Source organism: Haliotis asinina, chromosome 2 (genome assembly GCF_037392515.1).
Source record: "Haliotis asinina isolate JCU_RB_2024 chromosome 2, JCU_Hal_asi_v2, whole genome shotgun sequence".
Classification (NCBI taxonomy): domain Eukaryota; kingdom Metazoa; phylum Mollusca; class Gastropoda; order Lepetellida; family Haliotidae; genus Haliotis; species Haliotis asinina.
Window position 1 is genome coordinate 23953811 of NC_090281.1, and position 17316 is coordinate 23971126.

Consider the following 17316-nt stretch of genomic DNA (forward strand, 5'->3'; position numbering starts at 1 on the left):
TCAAATATGAGATCGAGTCAGACGCTCTACTACATGGCCACCGGGTCAATGAAGGCGGGAGGTTAAATTATCTACGTAAAGTTACTGTCACTGAATTGATTTTACGAACCCTTCAATTATTGTTACGTAGCTTCATGAAATGATCATCTACATTGTAATTACCCATCATTGATGGTATATATGTTAGAGAAAACACTTCTCAGTTTTGGTAGACAATGTAGAACCATCCTAGTTGGGAAATCCCTCAGGGCTCCACCCCTCAAGATTTCCCTCCCCCTCCGGTTTTACATGGCCTACCAAAACCTTGGAGGCATGTCTTCTCCTGAACATAACAATAACTGACGGTCGATAATAGTAATAGTAGTATTGATAGTCGAAAATGTGCACAATAGTGGATTGGATGGATACAACATTGAAACAGTTTTATCAGATTCCATTTTATTTGCATGTAACACCCTTGGCACTCTTCTTCACACATAGTGCCATAGAAAGAAAAGGTGTTTTTGTTAATGCTATACAAATATGTGAGGCAGGGCAACATTTGCACAGATTCTAACGGACTATTGGGGGAAGCCTGCAAGGTCAGCTAGGTAGGTCATGGTTAAGTTGACTGGTCGGTGTATGTCCCCAAGGCTGGCCTTTGTGCTGGTCTGTCTACGCTCATCCTGCTTGAACTGATAATAACTAGATTGCCCATCATGCTTGCTTTTAAAGGCAGATGAACAACTTACTATCTGCACAGCTGTCACATTGTTTACTGGCTGACATGTCTGTGATAAGAGTGCAATTCTCAATGACATAATCTGCTTAGCTGGTCATAATATTCACATCTTCATCAAATCGTTCAAGTGTTTACATAAACTATACACTTCACTATTTAAATGTTGAGGATATAGTTATCAACACAAGATAGAACATTCTATAGATCTGTTTTAAGAGACTTAACTTCAATCATTACAAAGCAAAACCTATCAACACTCATGTTTGTACTGTGAACCTCATGTTCTGTCTTGAAAATCACGTTCTCACAGCCAGTATACTAAACCTCACATTTTTTCTTAATGTGTTTATTTGTCAGCAGAAGGTTCCAAAATACAATAAAAAATATGAGCACAAAAAATAAATGAAAAATAAAATAAAAAAATTAAAAATCAATAAATCCATTTAAAAGTGATAAAAAGTGAGAATATCATCAGGGTATTACAACGTTTCACGACTGATTCCAGATGAAGAAATAACATAACACTATGCTAAAATGTTCATATTTATTTACATTTTATACATCAAAATACAATATTTATAACAAATAAATTATTAAATCATATTTCTGCTATTAATCACATCTGTTACAAACATGACAAAGGTACAATAATAACGCACCTAGTTGTGTAATATTTGTCAAGTAACGGTGAAACCCTTGCTATCTGAGTAGCTGAGAAATCATTTTTACATTTAATTTATTGGACCAAAACAATACCGAGCTGTTACCCAAGAAGATTGTAAACATTTAAGTTACATCTAAAATGCAACTAGATAATGTGAAGTGCAGACTTAATTCAAAATATGTCCTTCCGTTAGAGACATGGAACTACTAAAGTCCGTTACTGATTGTACAAAAATACCAGCAAATAACTGCCAAGTAGGAAGACGATCTGGAGTTTCCGAGATGATTGACCAACAGTTAACACATGAATGCGAGTCTGATCAGAACCTAATATCAGAAGCAACCATCATGTCATAAGGTTAGGTTTGAAAGATTCTCTTGCTTAAATATCAAGGATGTATATAAACTATGAAATAAACACAAAAATAAAATTTTCCTTCAGAAATGCAACTGAAGGAATTTAAATTTGTTCGCAAGTTAAGGCGAAAGTGTAAGTTATTCATCCTTTTGATAGTGGAAGACAATAGTTTGAGTTGTTACTTATCTCGGTAGAGACAAAGTTCAAAACATTTTTGGCAAGTGAAAAGACGGAAATTCAATTTCTCCTAAAATGCTGGGCTTGATGGTCCACTTAAGGATGTAAGTTGATCTGTTAATAACGAAAGGCGAAAATATGGCTTCTTCTTCCTCTTTTTAATAAAGAGAAGATGCTTACAATTGGAAGACATGATCAATTGAGTTTTATCTCGGAAGATGCGAACCTGACAATGTTAGTGTGAGGAAGAAACAAAAATTCTAATACCAAAATCAATATATGTAATTTGTATGAAGAAATAGAAAAAGAAAGCATGGCTAAAAATTGCATTGCCTGATCGGAGATTTAAACATATTCACCGTTATGAAAAACAAAACGAAAGAAATGTACATAACTGATGCCTACGTCCTTGCTGTGAGCGGTTGTTTCATGGCGTTCTCGGTGCTGTGTCCGAACGTCTTGCCATATCGGAACTTTTGACCTGGAGGAGAAGACCGAGGTGATTATGTACACATAGTGACATATATTAGAAAGGGATGCGCTTGCAAGATAGTAGGGCCTATTACATGATTTGTTTTATTAACGTCACACTCAGTGTTATTCCAGCTGTATGGCGGCGGTCTGTAAATAATCGACTCTGGATCAGACAATCAAGTGATCAACAGCATGATCATCGTCTACGCATTTGGGATACGATGACGTGTCAATCAAGTCAGCGAGTCTGACCACCCGATCCCGTTAGTCGCCTCTGACGACCCATCTGAGGCGACTAACGGGATCGGGTGGTCAGACTGAAGTTCTGAAGACAATTTCTAATCCGGATCCAATATTACATGACAATAATTAATTACATGTACATACTCTGCTGATAAATATACTCCTGATGTGTTTCAGGAAGTACAAATTAAGTAAGACTCACCTCTCAACAGTGCAGTGGGTATGGGCTGGACTGTGTAGAATGTAGATGTTGCTACAAATCACTACACGTTTCATATTATCAGATTAGGTTCTCTTTATATTGTATAAACGCCAGTCAGGCTACCCTGTCTGCAGAATGTTCACACAGTGAACTCACTATAGACGTGTTCAATATAGTGAGATTCGGCTATACACAATTTTCATCACAAGGTATCTGTTCAGAATAGTGTGGGTGTATGCGCCATATAGTATGCTTCAATCTGTACTCACCTACCAACAGACTGGCATAATTAGGTACCCTTATTCAGCCGTATGTGTGATGTAAGTTCCACGTGTAAAAATAACCATGATCTGTCTAGTGTAGTGAGGTTCTGTTATACACAACTTAATCAAGTACATGTCCAAGATACTAGGTTCAACTAGATACAATATCTCACCAGGTATGTGTTCAGTACAACGAAGTTCAACCATGTATAAACAATTCACCAGCTATGTGTCCGGTGTAGTGAGTTTCAACTAGATAAAACCAACTCACAAGGTATATCCAGTAAAGTGAGGTTTTGCCATGTACAACCGACACACCAAGTACATGTCCATTATAGTGCTGTGCAACTATATACAACACACCACCAGGTATGTCCAGTGTAGTAAGGTTGTACTGACTACAATAACTCACCAGGTATGTCCGGTTTAGTGAGATTCTACTATATACAACTCACCAGGTATGTCCGGTGTAGTGAGATTCTACTATATGCAACTCACCAGGTATGTCCGGTGTAGTGAGACTCTACTATATGCAACTCACCAGGTATCTGCGGTATAGTGAGATTCTACTATATAAAACTAACCAGGTATCTCCGGTATAGTGAGACTCTACTATATGCAACTCACCAGGTATCTCCGGTGTAGTGAGATTCTACTCTATGCAACTCACCAGGTATCTCCGGTATAGTGAGACTCTACTATATGCAACTCACCAGATATGTCCGGTATAGTGAGACTCTACTATATGCAACTCACCAGGTATGTCCGGTATAGTGAGACTCTACTATATGCAACTCACCAGGTATCTCCGGTATAGTGAGACTCTACTATATGCAACTCACCAGGTATCTCCGGTGTAGTGAGACTCTACTATAAACAACTCACCAGGTATCTCCGGTATAGTGAGACTCTTCTATATGCAACTCACCAGGTATCTCCGGTGTAGTGAGACTCTACTATATGCAACTCACCAGGTATCTCCGGTATAGTGAGACTCTACTATATGCAACTCACCAGGTATCTCCGGTGTAGTGAGACTCTACTATATGCAACTCACCAGGTATGTCCGGTATAGTGAGACTCTACTATATACAACTCACCAGGTATCTCCGGTATAGTGAGACTCTACTACATGCAACTCACCAGGTATGTCCGGTATAGTGAGACTCTACTATATACAACTCACCAGGTATGTCCTGTATAGTGAGACTCTACTATATGCAACTCAACAGGTATCTCCGGTGTAGTGAGATTCTACTATATGCAACTCACCAGGTATGTCCTGTATAGTGAGACTCTACTATATGCAACTCACCAGGTATGTCCGGTATAGTGAGACTCTACTATATACAACTCACCAGGTATGTCCGGTATAGTGAGACTCTACTATATGCAACTCACCAGGTATGTCCGGTATAGTGAGACTCTACTATATGCAACTCACCAGGTATCTCCGGTATAGTGAGACTCTACTATATGCAACTCACCAGGTATCTCCGGTGTAGTGAGATTCTACTATATACAACTCACCAGGTATGTCCGGTATAGTGAGACTCTACTATATGCAACTCACCAGGTATGTCCGGTATAGTGAGACTCTACTATATACAACTCACCAGGTATGTCCTGTATAGTGAGACTCTACTATATGCAACTCAACAGGTATCTCCGGTGTAGTGAGATTCTACTATATGCAACTCACCAGGTATGTCCGGTATAGTGAGACTCTACTATATGCAACCCACCAGGTATCTCCGGTATAGTGAGACTCTTCTATATACAACTCACCAGGTATGTCCTGTATAGTGAGACTCTACTATATGCAACTCACCAGGTATGTCCGGTATAGTGAGACTCTACTATATACAACTCACCAGGTATGTCCTGTATAGTGAGATTCCGCTATATACAACCAGCTCACCAGGTATGTCTCCGGTATAGTGATGTTCAACTAGATACAACAAATCACCAGGTATGTGTTCATTACAGTGAGGTTCCACTATAGATAACAAACTCACCAGGTATATATCCGGTATAGTGAGGCTCCACTACATGGCTCCACTACATATAACCAACATACCAGGTACATGTGCCGTACTGCTACATACAACTCACCAGGTATGTCCAGTGTAGTGAGGTTGTACTGAATACAATAACTCAATGGGTATTTCCGGTATAGTGAGGTTCAGCTAGATACAACGACTCACCATTTATATGTCTGGTATAGTACGGTTGCACTACATACAACTCACCAGGTATGTGTCCGGTGTAGTGAGGTACCAGTCCTGTCTCTACAGGGTACACGCCCTTCATATCCCGGACTATTTTCTCCTCCCTGCGCACGGTGATGGGCAGACCCTTGATAGACTGGGACCGAGCCACGTCCTCTGTGAATTCGTTCAGGGCGTGGTGGGTGATGATGGGGTAGCCGATGCCAATTAGACCACGTGACCGAGGGACGAATCCTGTATAGCCTGAATGATAGATTTGGAGAAATAGGGCTTTAGGTCAGACGACTGCGCGTGTGTCACGCCTCTTTTCTCGACTAATGCCAGTGTTACAGTGCTTGTCCACTCAGGCACCGTTGGTCTTCATCAACCCAAGCTTGTGGTAAGAAATGACAAATAGAATCGGGTGGTCACGGGAACTGCAAGTCATCATATCCCAATCCCGGGTCAATGCTCATTTATTCCAATCACTAGGATCTCTAGTCCAAATCGATTTTTACGGAAGTTTCTCGGCCCCCCAAAATGTGAAAGACCAAATTTTAAAGTCCAACTTCATAAACTCCACATCGTTTCCATGGAAACCGGGGGGAAATATCTGTGATCAGCCAGATTCTATTTACTGAGAGATTTTTAAGTTATGCTCCGGAAACGAAAATTACCCCTTTTTCCCAAATTGTTTCCATGGAAATCAAGAAAAAATGACACAAATCTGTAAATGGCATTAGGCGCTACTTCAGGTTCTGTTTGATATATATACGAAGCTGCGTTGAAAAATATTGAACGGTTTTAAGTTATGCTCCGGCAACGAAATGATTACAGACCGACGAGGCGTCGACTATGTCCCCTGCATTATATTCCTGGGGTTAACAACACGAACACATTCGACTGACACCCCTTCATATACCCGGACAATGTTCATAGGGGCATGAAACATTTCACTGACTTACCTGACATGAAGTTTTTGTTCGGATCGTCATTGCTCATGTAGAAGGGTGACATCTTTGGTTGGACGGCGCTAGGAGACAGATAGGGCTCCGGTTCCGCAGCTATAGCCTTTAATGGGTGAAGCTGTTTCGTTTTTAGAGGCTGCAAATAACGCATGCACGATACTAACACACTGTATATCCGACTGTGGTGCAGTTCTATACTGATAAAAGGACTTAGATGTTGATCAAACCCTTTTAACGAATATGTTCGTTAAACTCTAACTTCATCCCATGGTGAGGGTAATTATTAGGAAACTATCACAAACGAACTACTCTTAAAGACTGACCAAGTCTTGTCTGTCGTGATGAGGGCATTCGTCCTTCAGGTGGCGATGATTTCATAAGCACGTCTTGTAATGCAACTGTTACGAGATTTGACTTCACAGTTTGACCGTACAAACCACCTCACCCTGGGCCCCATCTCAAAAAGCAATCGTAAAGCTACGACTGTCGTAAGTGTATGTTATAGTTTGGGAGGTACGATCACCTTAGCTCTACGATCGCTTTGTGAAATGAGGCCCTGACCAGATCCAGTGGTATGTTTGTCTTTTTTAATCGCTGGCAGATATTAGCGTTAACACAAACTGCAGAATTATACTGATCAATAGATCATCAGGTACAATGTCTGTCAGATCCTGCGATTTTATCAATGAAGCAAGCACAGATGATACTTTTGTGCCAAATGTTCCAGAGGTGCTTTTGTTCAACAAAATTCACCCGCACATCCCATGGTCTGCAGCAGATCCCGCTTTGTCTGGGCGTTCTGCCTGTCTATCGGTAAGTCACCTACAGAAACTCACCGGCAAATCCCGGTTTGTCTGGGCGTTCTGTCTGTCTGTCGGTAAGTCACCTACAGAAACTCACCGCCAGATCCCGCTTTGTCTGGACGTCCTGCCTGTCTATCGCTAAGTCACCTACAGATACTCACCGGCAGATCCCGCTTTGTCCCGTGCGTTCTGTCTGTCTATCGGTAAGTCACCTACAGATACTCACCGGCAAATCCCGCTTTGTCCTGGGTGCTCTGCCTGTCTATCGGTAAGTCACCTACAGATACTCACCGGCAAATCCCGCTTTGTCCTGGGTGCTCTGCCTGTCTGTAACGCCTCCAGGTCAGTCAGTTCTTGCATCTTGCCCTTGTGTGCCCGGTGATCCAGTTCAAAGTCACAGATGGAGTTCCGGCAGACCTCGGCGTAGCGAGTGCCGAAATAGTGCTCGCCCTTGGGGATGAAACCTAGACAGAAGTCAAACTGCTTCGCTCAAAAACAAGCTAAAAAGTCTTTCGATATTCATTGTCCAGCTCAACACGTGGCTAACACAAATTAAAACTGGCAACGCTCGATGAGCGGTCATTATAAATTGTATACAGGTAACTGGCACATACGATAAACACAGATATGTACTATGTAACTGTACACGAGTCAAATATCACTTGTTGATCCTCAGAAACTATGTAGCTCAGTACATAGAATAAATAAATAAATAAATAAATAAATAAATAAATAAATAAATAAATAAATAAATAAATAAATAAATAAATAAATAAATAAATCCATTTTAGCTTGGAACACTGCTTGTACAAATACCCTATATATATACTCCCCCCTCCCGCCCACGTCAAGGAAAATCTCGGTGGCATTTATCATTTATTACCCACGTGGTCAACGTGTGAGTCGTTGCATCCTAATCTCACACGTCACACGAGTGTCGTAACGCGTTGACCTGTGTCGTAACGACTTGGCCTACGATTCTAACGATTTCCGATGATCTCTCAGTTGCGTCACGTCGTGACGAAACTACTTTTCCACACATAACAAACACGCGAATTCATTCATTCTACATCATATGCATTGAACATATGCATTGTGGGAATGTAAACAATGAGAACGAAGTCAATAGAATAAGTGTATATGGATGACAACTTCTTTAATACAGGAACACGGCGTTTCGATACAGGTTCTCGTATCGATTTCAAAGTTATTTACACTTTGAAAACGATACAAGAACCTGTATCGAAACGCCGTGTTCCTGTATTAAAGAGGTTGTCATCCATATACACTTATTCTATTTACTTCCAACTTCTAAAAATATGCCTCTCAAGCGAGAACGAAGTCGTATCACTAATCGTGATTCGAACTGATAACTATTGAATCGTGAGTCGAACTGAGGCAATGTATCCGTTGAAAAACATAAATGTAATGTTTCCACCAGTGATGTTAGCTGAGAGAAGCAACTGCAAACCAAGAAAAGGGGTGCTACGGTATAGTTTACTGTGTGATGCTCTTCGAGACGATACCAACTGACATGCATCGAGACGTCGGTTAGCAAAGGGACGCGTAGCGACGTCTATACCGGTAACGCCGTGCGAAATATGTACAACAGTACAGCATTCTTCCGCAACGTCTGTCTGAAACCGGTTTCGGTTTGAAATCATATTAATTAAAACAAACGCGATATTTTGTCAGTTTAATGCGTGTAAAACGTGGGTAATAAGTAAAACACCAAACTCGGTATCATTACATACGAATTACACGAAACTCGTGACCTTCCATTGGAAAGACACTCGTTTCGTGTATTTCTTATGTAATAAGACCTCGTGTAGTATTCTCTATTATACGTACTTCCAGCGGCAGTCCGACCTGCACCTACTGAAGCAGTGAAGACAAGGTAAGTTTATGACTTGGACTTGGCGGGTAAATCATAAGCCGATCTGCCGAGACGGGATCAGTTTCGTGTATTCATGATCGCCTGGCTTAATCGTGTATTCATGATCGCCTGGCTTAATCGTGCACTCACTCAGTATTCTATCAGTATAATCGCATTAGCTTATATAACATTCAAGCGCAAAGAACGTCCTTCACATGTGGGTTTGTAACTGGAAGAATATTTCAGCGAGAGATTATGGTGGTGCCTCGTTACGGAAATACAGGAACCATGTCACAACGTGTAGGGACACCAGGACGTTTGTTGGTAAACGCCGCACCCAGTAATATTACAGTCATATGGCGGAGGTATGCAAATAATCAAGTCTAGACCAAACAATCATGTGATCAACAGCATGAGCATCGACCTGCACAAGTGTGATAGTCAAACTTTATTCCGTATAAAGGCCTTTTAGCAAAACTCACAAAATAATAATGATGGTGACAAAATGGATAGATACATGTTTTAAATACTTCTTAACCTTACAGCCTTCTCGACAAATTTTGCTATGTTAATTAGGATATTCACTTTATCACAACTTAATAACACATTAAATATATAAATAGAAGGATGTTTCCACAAATATTCAGTCTTAAAATGGTCTTTGCCAGTCTTAAACCAGTCTTTGCCTGTGGCAATCTTTAACCCTTTGCACAAACCCACTAAGAAATAATAACTCGTGTCGTACAGTTAGTATGATGTGTGCACGAATATAATATTCTGTTTATTACCGAAGTCGTTAATTTGGGGAAAATAAACCCAAATCTACTTTCCAACACGGTCTGGCTACCCGCCGTCGCCGCATGTAGAAGGCAACGTCACAGAAGAAACGTGACGTCATAGAATTGTTCATGACGTCACGCCACCATGACAAATTGATATTTTGCCCAAGAGCATCGTATGAAAAAATGAACTCCGATATGTTCGCCCTCGTTGGTAATAAAAGGTTTTATCCCTTATTATTCCTGGGAGTGGTGTATGTACGTGATATTCCAGAGTAGTCTGTCTCCAAGAACATTGGAAAACGAATCCAGGGGAAGTATAGAGAATGGTTTCAAATGCTTGGGTTATGTCGTGATCCCACATTGAAGCAAGGACAAGAGTCTTCATATGGGTACGCATCCTCGATATCTCCAGGGTATTCGTTCCGATAAGTCTCCACTATACCCAGGATGCATCTACGGCTCAGCCCGATAAATTTATTACCTCCCTTGGCTGGCTTTTTATCCTATCAGGCGTCCACGCTGGGAAGTTGAGCGAACCAATCACAACTCACTTTCGCTTTTTAAATTCTCTAACCGATTAAACTTGGCAAACAAACCATGCGTAGGTTCTCTGAAAGAGGTAGATGGATTTCTTACATATGTTTTTAAAAAGGTTTCAGACCTATAAAGTTGCCTGTATGATTTCCCCAAATTGTGAGTCGCACGGCGAGCAAACCTTCGCAGTTGCAACTGCTACCTTTGTTGACACTGGCAAGTTCGGTTATAACGGCGACCATTCTGATTGGCTACTGTGACAAAGCGGAGCCAGCAAAGGGAGGTAATAAAATTATCGGGCCGACCCGTAGATGCGTCCAGGGTATAGTGGAGACTTTTCGGAACATATACCCTGGAGATATCGAGGATGATGGGTACGATGTGAAAGTCCATTTCGAGCGACTTCCGTTGTATCATTGTCGGAATGTTAATATGTCGTAAACCCATATACTCACTCATTCATTCGAATGATTAAGCAAGATTAGATTCCTAAGCACTTGGTACGTAATGGGGGCGCCTTTTGGTTAAGTCTGAGATTAATCCAAGTTAACCTTGACGTACAAGCATATCACCTTCAGATTATAAACTGAGTTATAGCATTTAGCGATATTTCAGCAATATCACAGCGGGGGTCCCCAAAACTGTTCTCCAGACATTGTACTCATGTGGGGAAACGGACCCGTGTTTTTGGCTTTAATCACTGGGCTACCGCAAACGGTACATAGTCAGAACATGGTCAGTATCACTGTCTGTATAATCATTCCACAATGCCGAAAAATATACACGCAGATGAAACCTCCTGCACACACATTTTGATAAATTCTGAGATTAATCCGCTTGATAAGTCAAACTTGAAGAGCAAGCGATCTTAAACTAAGCGACCATACATGGATATGTTTTCATATGAGAACCTGAATATGGCGAAAATAGGTCAAAACTCTCATGCTAAGTCGTTCTACAATGCAAAACATTTGCACGAACTTTATGTACACACATTTTGTTAATTTTAATTAAACGGGTCGTCTACAAAATATTATCGACTCCCAGTTGTTTTAAAGTAAACACATCGAATATAACAGTTACACAAGCCACACGCTTGAAGCGACCAGAGATTCGTCCATGAACGTGCAATATATCTGACATAAAACAGTCATGTAAATATATATTGGTTCATTCTCGATGAACCTGAACTGCACTAACTGTCTCTAACTATCTGCGTGACCCGTGAGTAATGACGCCGAGCAATGTATTATGAAGAAACCACTGATATTATCTATATAATCACAGACACGCGAGCACGTTCTGAAGTTATGCCCAACCGGGCTGGTCTGGCACAGCCTTAAGTGAAAATTAAAACATACATACACAGTAGTTCATATAACAGTAAGCAAATAACTGTTAATAACATTAATAACAAACAAACACGTATATACGCACGCATGCCCACAGCATGAAGCATCTTTTGTTTGATGCAGTCCCTTCATTTCGACAAAAGAGAATTTAGAATTCAAACGGCTTTCTGCCGCTCAAATAGTTCTACAACTCAAACGGGGTGCTACAGCTCGACGAAAACTGAATGTGTTATGTCGTAAAATAACATTGTTACTAACACACTGACGTAACAGATTTCACACACCTTCGTGATCACATACCTGCGTTTAATTCCATTTATTTCATATGGCTAGACGAAGTCTTTCGTCAATGTTAGTTTTTAAAGATGAGATCCATACTTTTTCAAACGGTAACGCTCTACGTACCTGTGTACCCTGGAACCATTTTCTCTACCAGTTTTTGGTTACCCCAACTTTGAACTCGAGAGTTGAGAATTTTGCCTCGCTCTTGTTGGACGAGATCGAGGCTAGCAGACGGCTGAATGTCGGCGAGGACTAGGCGACCGGAACTGGCGACATCCATGTCTTGGAGCAGACGAGATGTCGTTCGGCCGAATGTCTGACCGATTTGGTACTTGAATTGAGGACAGAAGCCGCCATAACTATAGGGAGTAGAATAAATAAATAAATTTCATTCAATAAATGAAGTTCATCACAATACACATAATGTATTCCCGCTATCATTTAGGTACGTTTTAAGCACAGGGACCTGTATCGCTTAGAAACGGCGTTCGAAAGACATACGAGTATAGGTTTATAGACCCTACCCTAGTACTATATAAAAGGAACCTTTTATATAGTACTAGGGTAGGGTCTAAGGAACCTTTTATATAGTACTAGGGTAGGGTCTATACACCTATATGTCTTTCGAATGCCGTTTCTAAGCGATACAAGTCCCTGTGGTTTTAAGAGAGTAACTGTTTTGCAGGCCCCTGTGGAAACTCAAGCTCAGGGTAGGTCACAAGAGACGACTACAAAGCAGGTTTTATGAGCGGGTGATCATGTCACTGATCGCCATTAATCGCGACTGATGCCTGTAATCCCGATTACCCCTTTGACATTGCAGACAAGAGCGTTAAACAATATTCATTCACAGAATCCAAATGAGTTTTGTTTAACGCAATTTCTATCTATATTCCAGCAACATCATAACGGGGACACCATACATGGGCTTCACACACTCTACCCATGTGTTGAATCGATACCGCGGCTACGTGACGAACAAACGCTTTAACCACTAGGCTACCCTACGCTCTCAGTACGCTGGGTAAACGAGACTGATCACACTGACAAACTACATTGTTGCCACGCGATTTGTGTGGGTTTACCGTGGGAAATTGTAACTAAAACATCCTTATATGCGTTTAAGGGCCGAATAAAATGATTTTGCTGATTTAAATCATCGTGTCACAGATATGGATAGATCTAGTCTCATGATGTCAATCACCGAACTCTCTGGTCCAGACACGATGTTCCATAGTCCGGCGTGACACAGCTTAAATACTGAAGGATTGACACGGAATGAGAAACAAGATGTCATCAGTATCCCTAGCAAATGGTAAATTCCTTATTGAGGATGTATCAAACAGATGAGTGAGTATTAAGGCAAGGGGCACCAGAAATGGGATTCACCCATGTGAGAATCGAACCCGTGTCTTCGGCGTGACGATCGAACGTTTAAACCACTTGGCTACCCCACCACCTCGAGAATACATAATCTAGGTAAAATGACTACTTATCAAATAAAATGGGGTCAAAAGGCCCCACTTGACTGCCAGGTTTATCTGTATAGGCTAAGTTTGGTGAAGAAATAAAGTTAGTTCGTTTTTGAAGAACTTCTCCTGAAACAAGTACTACCGCCGTTTTCTGTCTAGGTTAAAGTTGTTGCCATGTATACTGGATTTTTTTTTATAAAAGAAGCCATAACTATAAAAAAACCGCACCAATTCACCACTAGACCTATCTACCAGATGTTTTTGGTGAAGACATAATGGTTACGAAACTGGGTACGAAAACGGCTTAGAAAACGAGCACTAACGCTATTTTCAGCCACAGTTGTCGCCATGCAAACACACAGAATATTTGTTAGTATATTCCTCAAACGCAAAGGGGCACCATTTCACCTATCTGTATACAAAGTTTGATGAAGAAATATGGTTCGGTCTTAAAGAAGGAAGAGAAATCTTGCATGGACGCATGGAAGGGCGGAGTTTATGTCAATACCCACGGAAAAATTACCCGGAATACTTGCAAACACAATAATCAACCAGAAGAAGAAATGCATAACGTTCTAGCTATATGACATTCTAGTTCTCAGAAAACTGGTATGAAATATGGATGTTTGTGCCATGTGTTACAGATAACCCGTATAACTAATTGAATGACTTTGTTAAACTTGTTTTGTTACAAGAAATCGTTTTTATTTATCTTTTTTTATCATGCACGTCTATTGGCGGTCAGACAACACCATAACACCGGTTCTAGTAAATCAGATGTATTTACATGTATCATTTTTAATCTAATGTATACAGATATCGACTAATGGATAGAGGTATTGGGTAATTTTGAAAATTTGTTTATTGAACAAACAGGTTCGCTGGGGAATGCATTGGAAAAGTATTTAAACTTCATTCGACTTATATTTGTAGAGAGTGTTGATGTACATGAAAGTACGAAATATCGAGTTTGAGATTTCATTAAAAACGACTACTAACAATTTTCTTAAAAGGTAAAACATAATATATTGTTTTTGAATATGCTGTTATCCTGCATATAGGAAAATTGCAAGACATTTCAAGTGGCACCGGTATTCAGAATCAGCGACCATTCAGTATATCGATGTACAGATATACGTGATTCTAATGATATACTCACCCAGGTGTATGGTATGGGTCAGGTGTCATTAAAATACTCTTCCCTTTGCAGTTTGCGCCTGGCATTTTGATTAACGAAACTGATGTTTACTGACCAACGCCAAAGGTTAAATATCCCAGGAGAGAGTACTCGTTTGTCCTTTTGGGAAAGCTCGTGTCGCTATGAAACAATCACGTTACGTCACGGGATTTGCTGCCACGCGTTCTGTGACGTCATTTTAGTAGACCTCTAGAAACGGAGTCAGTGAACCCAAAGCGATCAGTCACGAAGGTTCTTCTGTTTTATTATGTAATATGAGAAGGCAAACGTATTACCTTGAAAGTTTGAATAACCCGGTGTAAGATACCTGTATGATTTAGTGCAGATTATAAAAGAAAGGCAAACAGTTTGTTGCAAGTGAGTGAAGATATTTCATTTTTTACAGAAGACAGCAAAGTAAAGAAATATTTGTAAAGTTCCGAATCCGGTTTTGAAACATTCACGGAGGAACTGTGTATGTAACCCGTATTTACATTCGGTGAGTGAGCATTTTTGTTTTACGCCGCTTTTAGCAATATTCAACATCACGGCTTGGGACACCAGAAATCAGCTTCACACACTGTACCCATGTACGGAATCGAGCCTGGGTCTTCGGCGTGACAAGTGGACGCTTTAACCACTAGACCTCCCCACCGTCTCTTATTGACATTCGACTATCTGTTCAAATTTTGCTGCAAGGGCCTAGATTTTCGGAGCTCTCTTAGCGCTAAGATAGTTGTAATGCATTAACGTTAAGGTACGACTATCTTGGCGCTAAGAGAGCTTCGAAAATCTAGGCTCAGCAATGTAACGGTGGCGGACATTAAATTTGCCGCAAGGTTTTAAAACGGAATCAGAGGATTGTGTTATGTACAATTTATTTTAATATTATTTGGAAATGAAAATGTTTGTTATGTATATGAAATATAAGAATGGCGATTTCTTGATGAATAAAGGATTATTGCATGTGGCCTTACAAGAGTGAGAAAGATGAAATAAACCTGAATATGGACGCGTGCTTCCAGCACAGTTATACAAGTCCCATTCTTGTGAGTATTCCCAAGTCTTCTTAATGTATTGTTTAATGAAGCACTCCGCAATGTTCCGGTTATTTGATAACGGGGGGTGAGTTTTTTTCGAAAAAAGGTGTGCGTGCAAAAAGATGAAGTGGTAAAGACGATGGCGATGTAAAACCCGACTCATTGAATCTAACGCGTCATTCACAGCTTAGGTTGTATAGTTCCAAGGAAGCTGAGAAATGAAAATCTAATGCGCAGTGATCCATGAAATGAAGAAATAAATCATGGCTTTTAAGACTCTTTAGGTTGTACATTTGGCGAATTATATGTATGTAAATTATTATTATTATTATTATTATACCTAAGGCGACGTATATTGCATAACATGTCATAGAGCAACACTCACTCAACCTCTTGATGGCCTTGCGTTCGAAAAGCGCAATTCGGTATGTAGAGTTATGTCCCTTTCTCCAGGCGCGGCAGTTCTGGCTCTTTATTTTCGAAGCTCTCTTAGCGCTAAGATTGCCGTAAGTGCCATACATTAACTTACGACAATCTTTGCGCTCAGAGCGATTCGAAGATCTAGGCCCTGAACATGCAGCGTCCGTCTCTCTTCCAGCTGTTAGGGTTTGGTCTGTGAAACCAATAAATGGGGATTGTTAAAACTAAACAGAAAATAGCTTCTCTTAGACCTGTAAGGATCCGCTGTCGTGCTCCAGGGTGACTGAATATGATTTCTTGCCGCATTTAACGACTTTCCAGCATTTCACGACGGATGACACCAGTTATTTCTTTCACACATTTTACCCACAGTGGGAATCGAACCCTTTTCTGTTTTCTTTTGATCACTTATCTCTGGATCGTAATATTTCCTCTTTGCAGAGTGAAAATATTCATAGGATACAAACACTAACGTCATACGTTTTTGCTTTATACGCTTTAAGATATACACCATTAAAAAAGTACGGGATATTCCATTTTGCGATCATATCATTAGCCAATGCCAATTCATATGAGAAAAAGTGAAACATAGCCATAAAGATGAAACATATCCAAAGGAATTGGAATAAATTGTCAGATTATTAATTTCTATTCATGATCTGTTTCCTCCCTGGCCTCATCATTTTGTCGATCTAATAATTCTGATATACACTATTTTTTACTTTTTTTTTGATTGGTATAATTCTGTTTTGGAAATCTCTTCATTCAATACATGTCTATGCGCACGTCTAAATTATTTCTTGTGTCTGGGACCCGTGAAAGTCTCGGGGTGGAATAGGCCTATAGCAGCCCATGCTTGCCATAAAAGGCGACTAGACCCGTGAAGGTCCCGGGGTAGAATAAGCCTTCAGCAACTCATACTTGCCATAAAATGCGACTATGCTTGTCCTAAGAGGTGACTAACGGAATCGGGAGGTCATCCTCGCTGACTTCGTTGACACATGTCATCGGTTACCAATTGCGCACATCTATGCTCATGTTATTGGTCACTGGATTGTCTGGTCCAGACTCGATATGTACAGACCGCCGCCATATAGCTGGAATATTGCTAAGTGCGGCTTAAAACTAAAGTCACTAACTCAATCTTGTTTCTGGAAATCTATTCTCTAAATTCACCTTTTCAATAAGGTACTACGCATTTCATTACCCATGAAGATCCGGTTTATATTTGATCTTCAGTAACCCATGCTTGTCGTAAGAGGCGCCTAGTCAAATCTTGTTGACTTGGTTGACGCGTCA

General features: G+C 40.5%; 2 protein-coding genes across 2 annotated transcripts in view; one reads left to right on the top strand and one right to left on the bottom strand.

Annotated features, from left to right (window-relative positions):
• Positions 1–8953, top strand: part of LOC137273432 (UPF0184 protein-like) — a 44624-nt gene extending 35671 nt beyond the window's left edge. The window contains exon 3 of the mRNA XM_067806119.1: positions 8940–8953. The gene's annotated coding sequence lies outside the window, so the exon portion shown is untranslated. The remainder of the gene's footprint in view (positions 1–8939) is intronic.
• Positions 1252–14604, bottom strand: LOC137273431 (ciliary microtubule inner protein 2B-like). The gene is made up of 6 exons (XM_067806117.1): positions 14540–14604; positions 12032–12267; positions 7374–7546; positions 6277–6415; positions 5354–5575; positions 1252–2400 (listed from the first exon to the last, which is right to left on the bottom strand). Exons 1-6 carry the CDS (start codon positions 14602–14604, stop codon positions 2321–2323), a joined length of 915 nt encoding a protein of 304 aa, XP_067662218.1. The 3' UTR covers positions 1252–2320.
• Between the last annotated feature and the right edge of the window lie 2712 nt (positions 14605–17316).

What these genes read in the sequence shown, in the direction of transcription:
- LOC137273431 (XM_067806117.1), bottom strand. Translation starts at nt 14,604, where the DNA reads ATGCCAGGCGCAAACTGCAAAGGGAAGAGTATTTTAATGACACCTGAC. An exon ending in GACCCATACCATACACCTGG is followed by an intron (nt 12,268 to 14,539) that starts GTGAGTATATCA and finishes TACTCCCTATAG; the next exon opens with TTATGGCGGCTTCTGTCCTC. An exon ending in GGACAAAGCGGGATTTGCCG is followed by an intron (nt 6,416 to 7,373) that starts GTGAGTATCTGT and finishes CGTTATTTGCAG; the next exon opens with CCTCTAAAAACGAAACAGCT.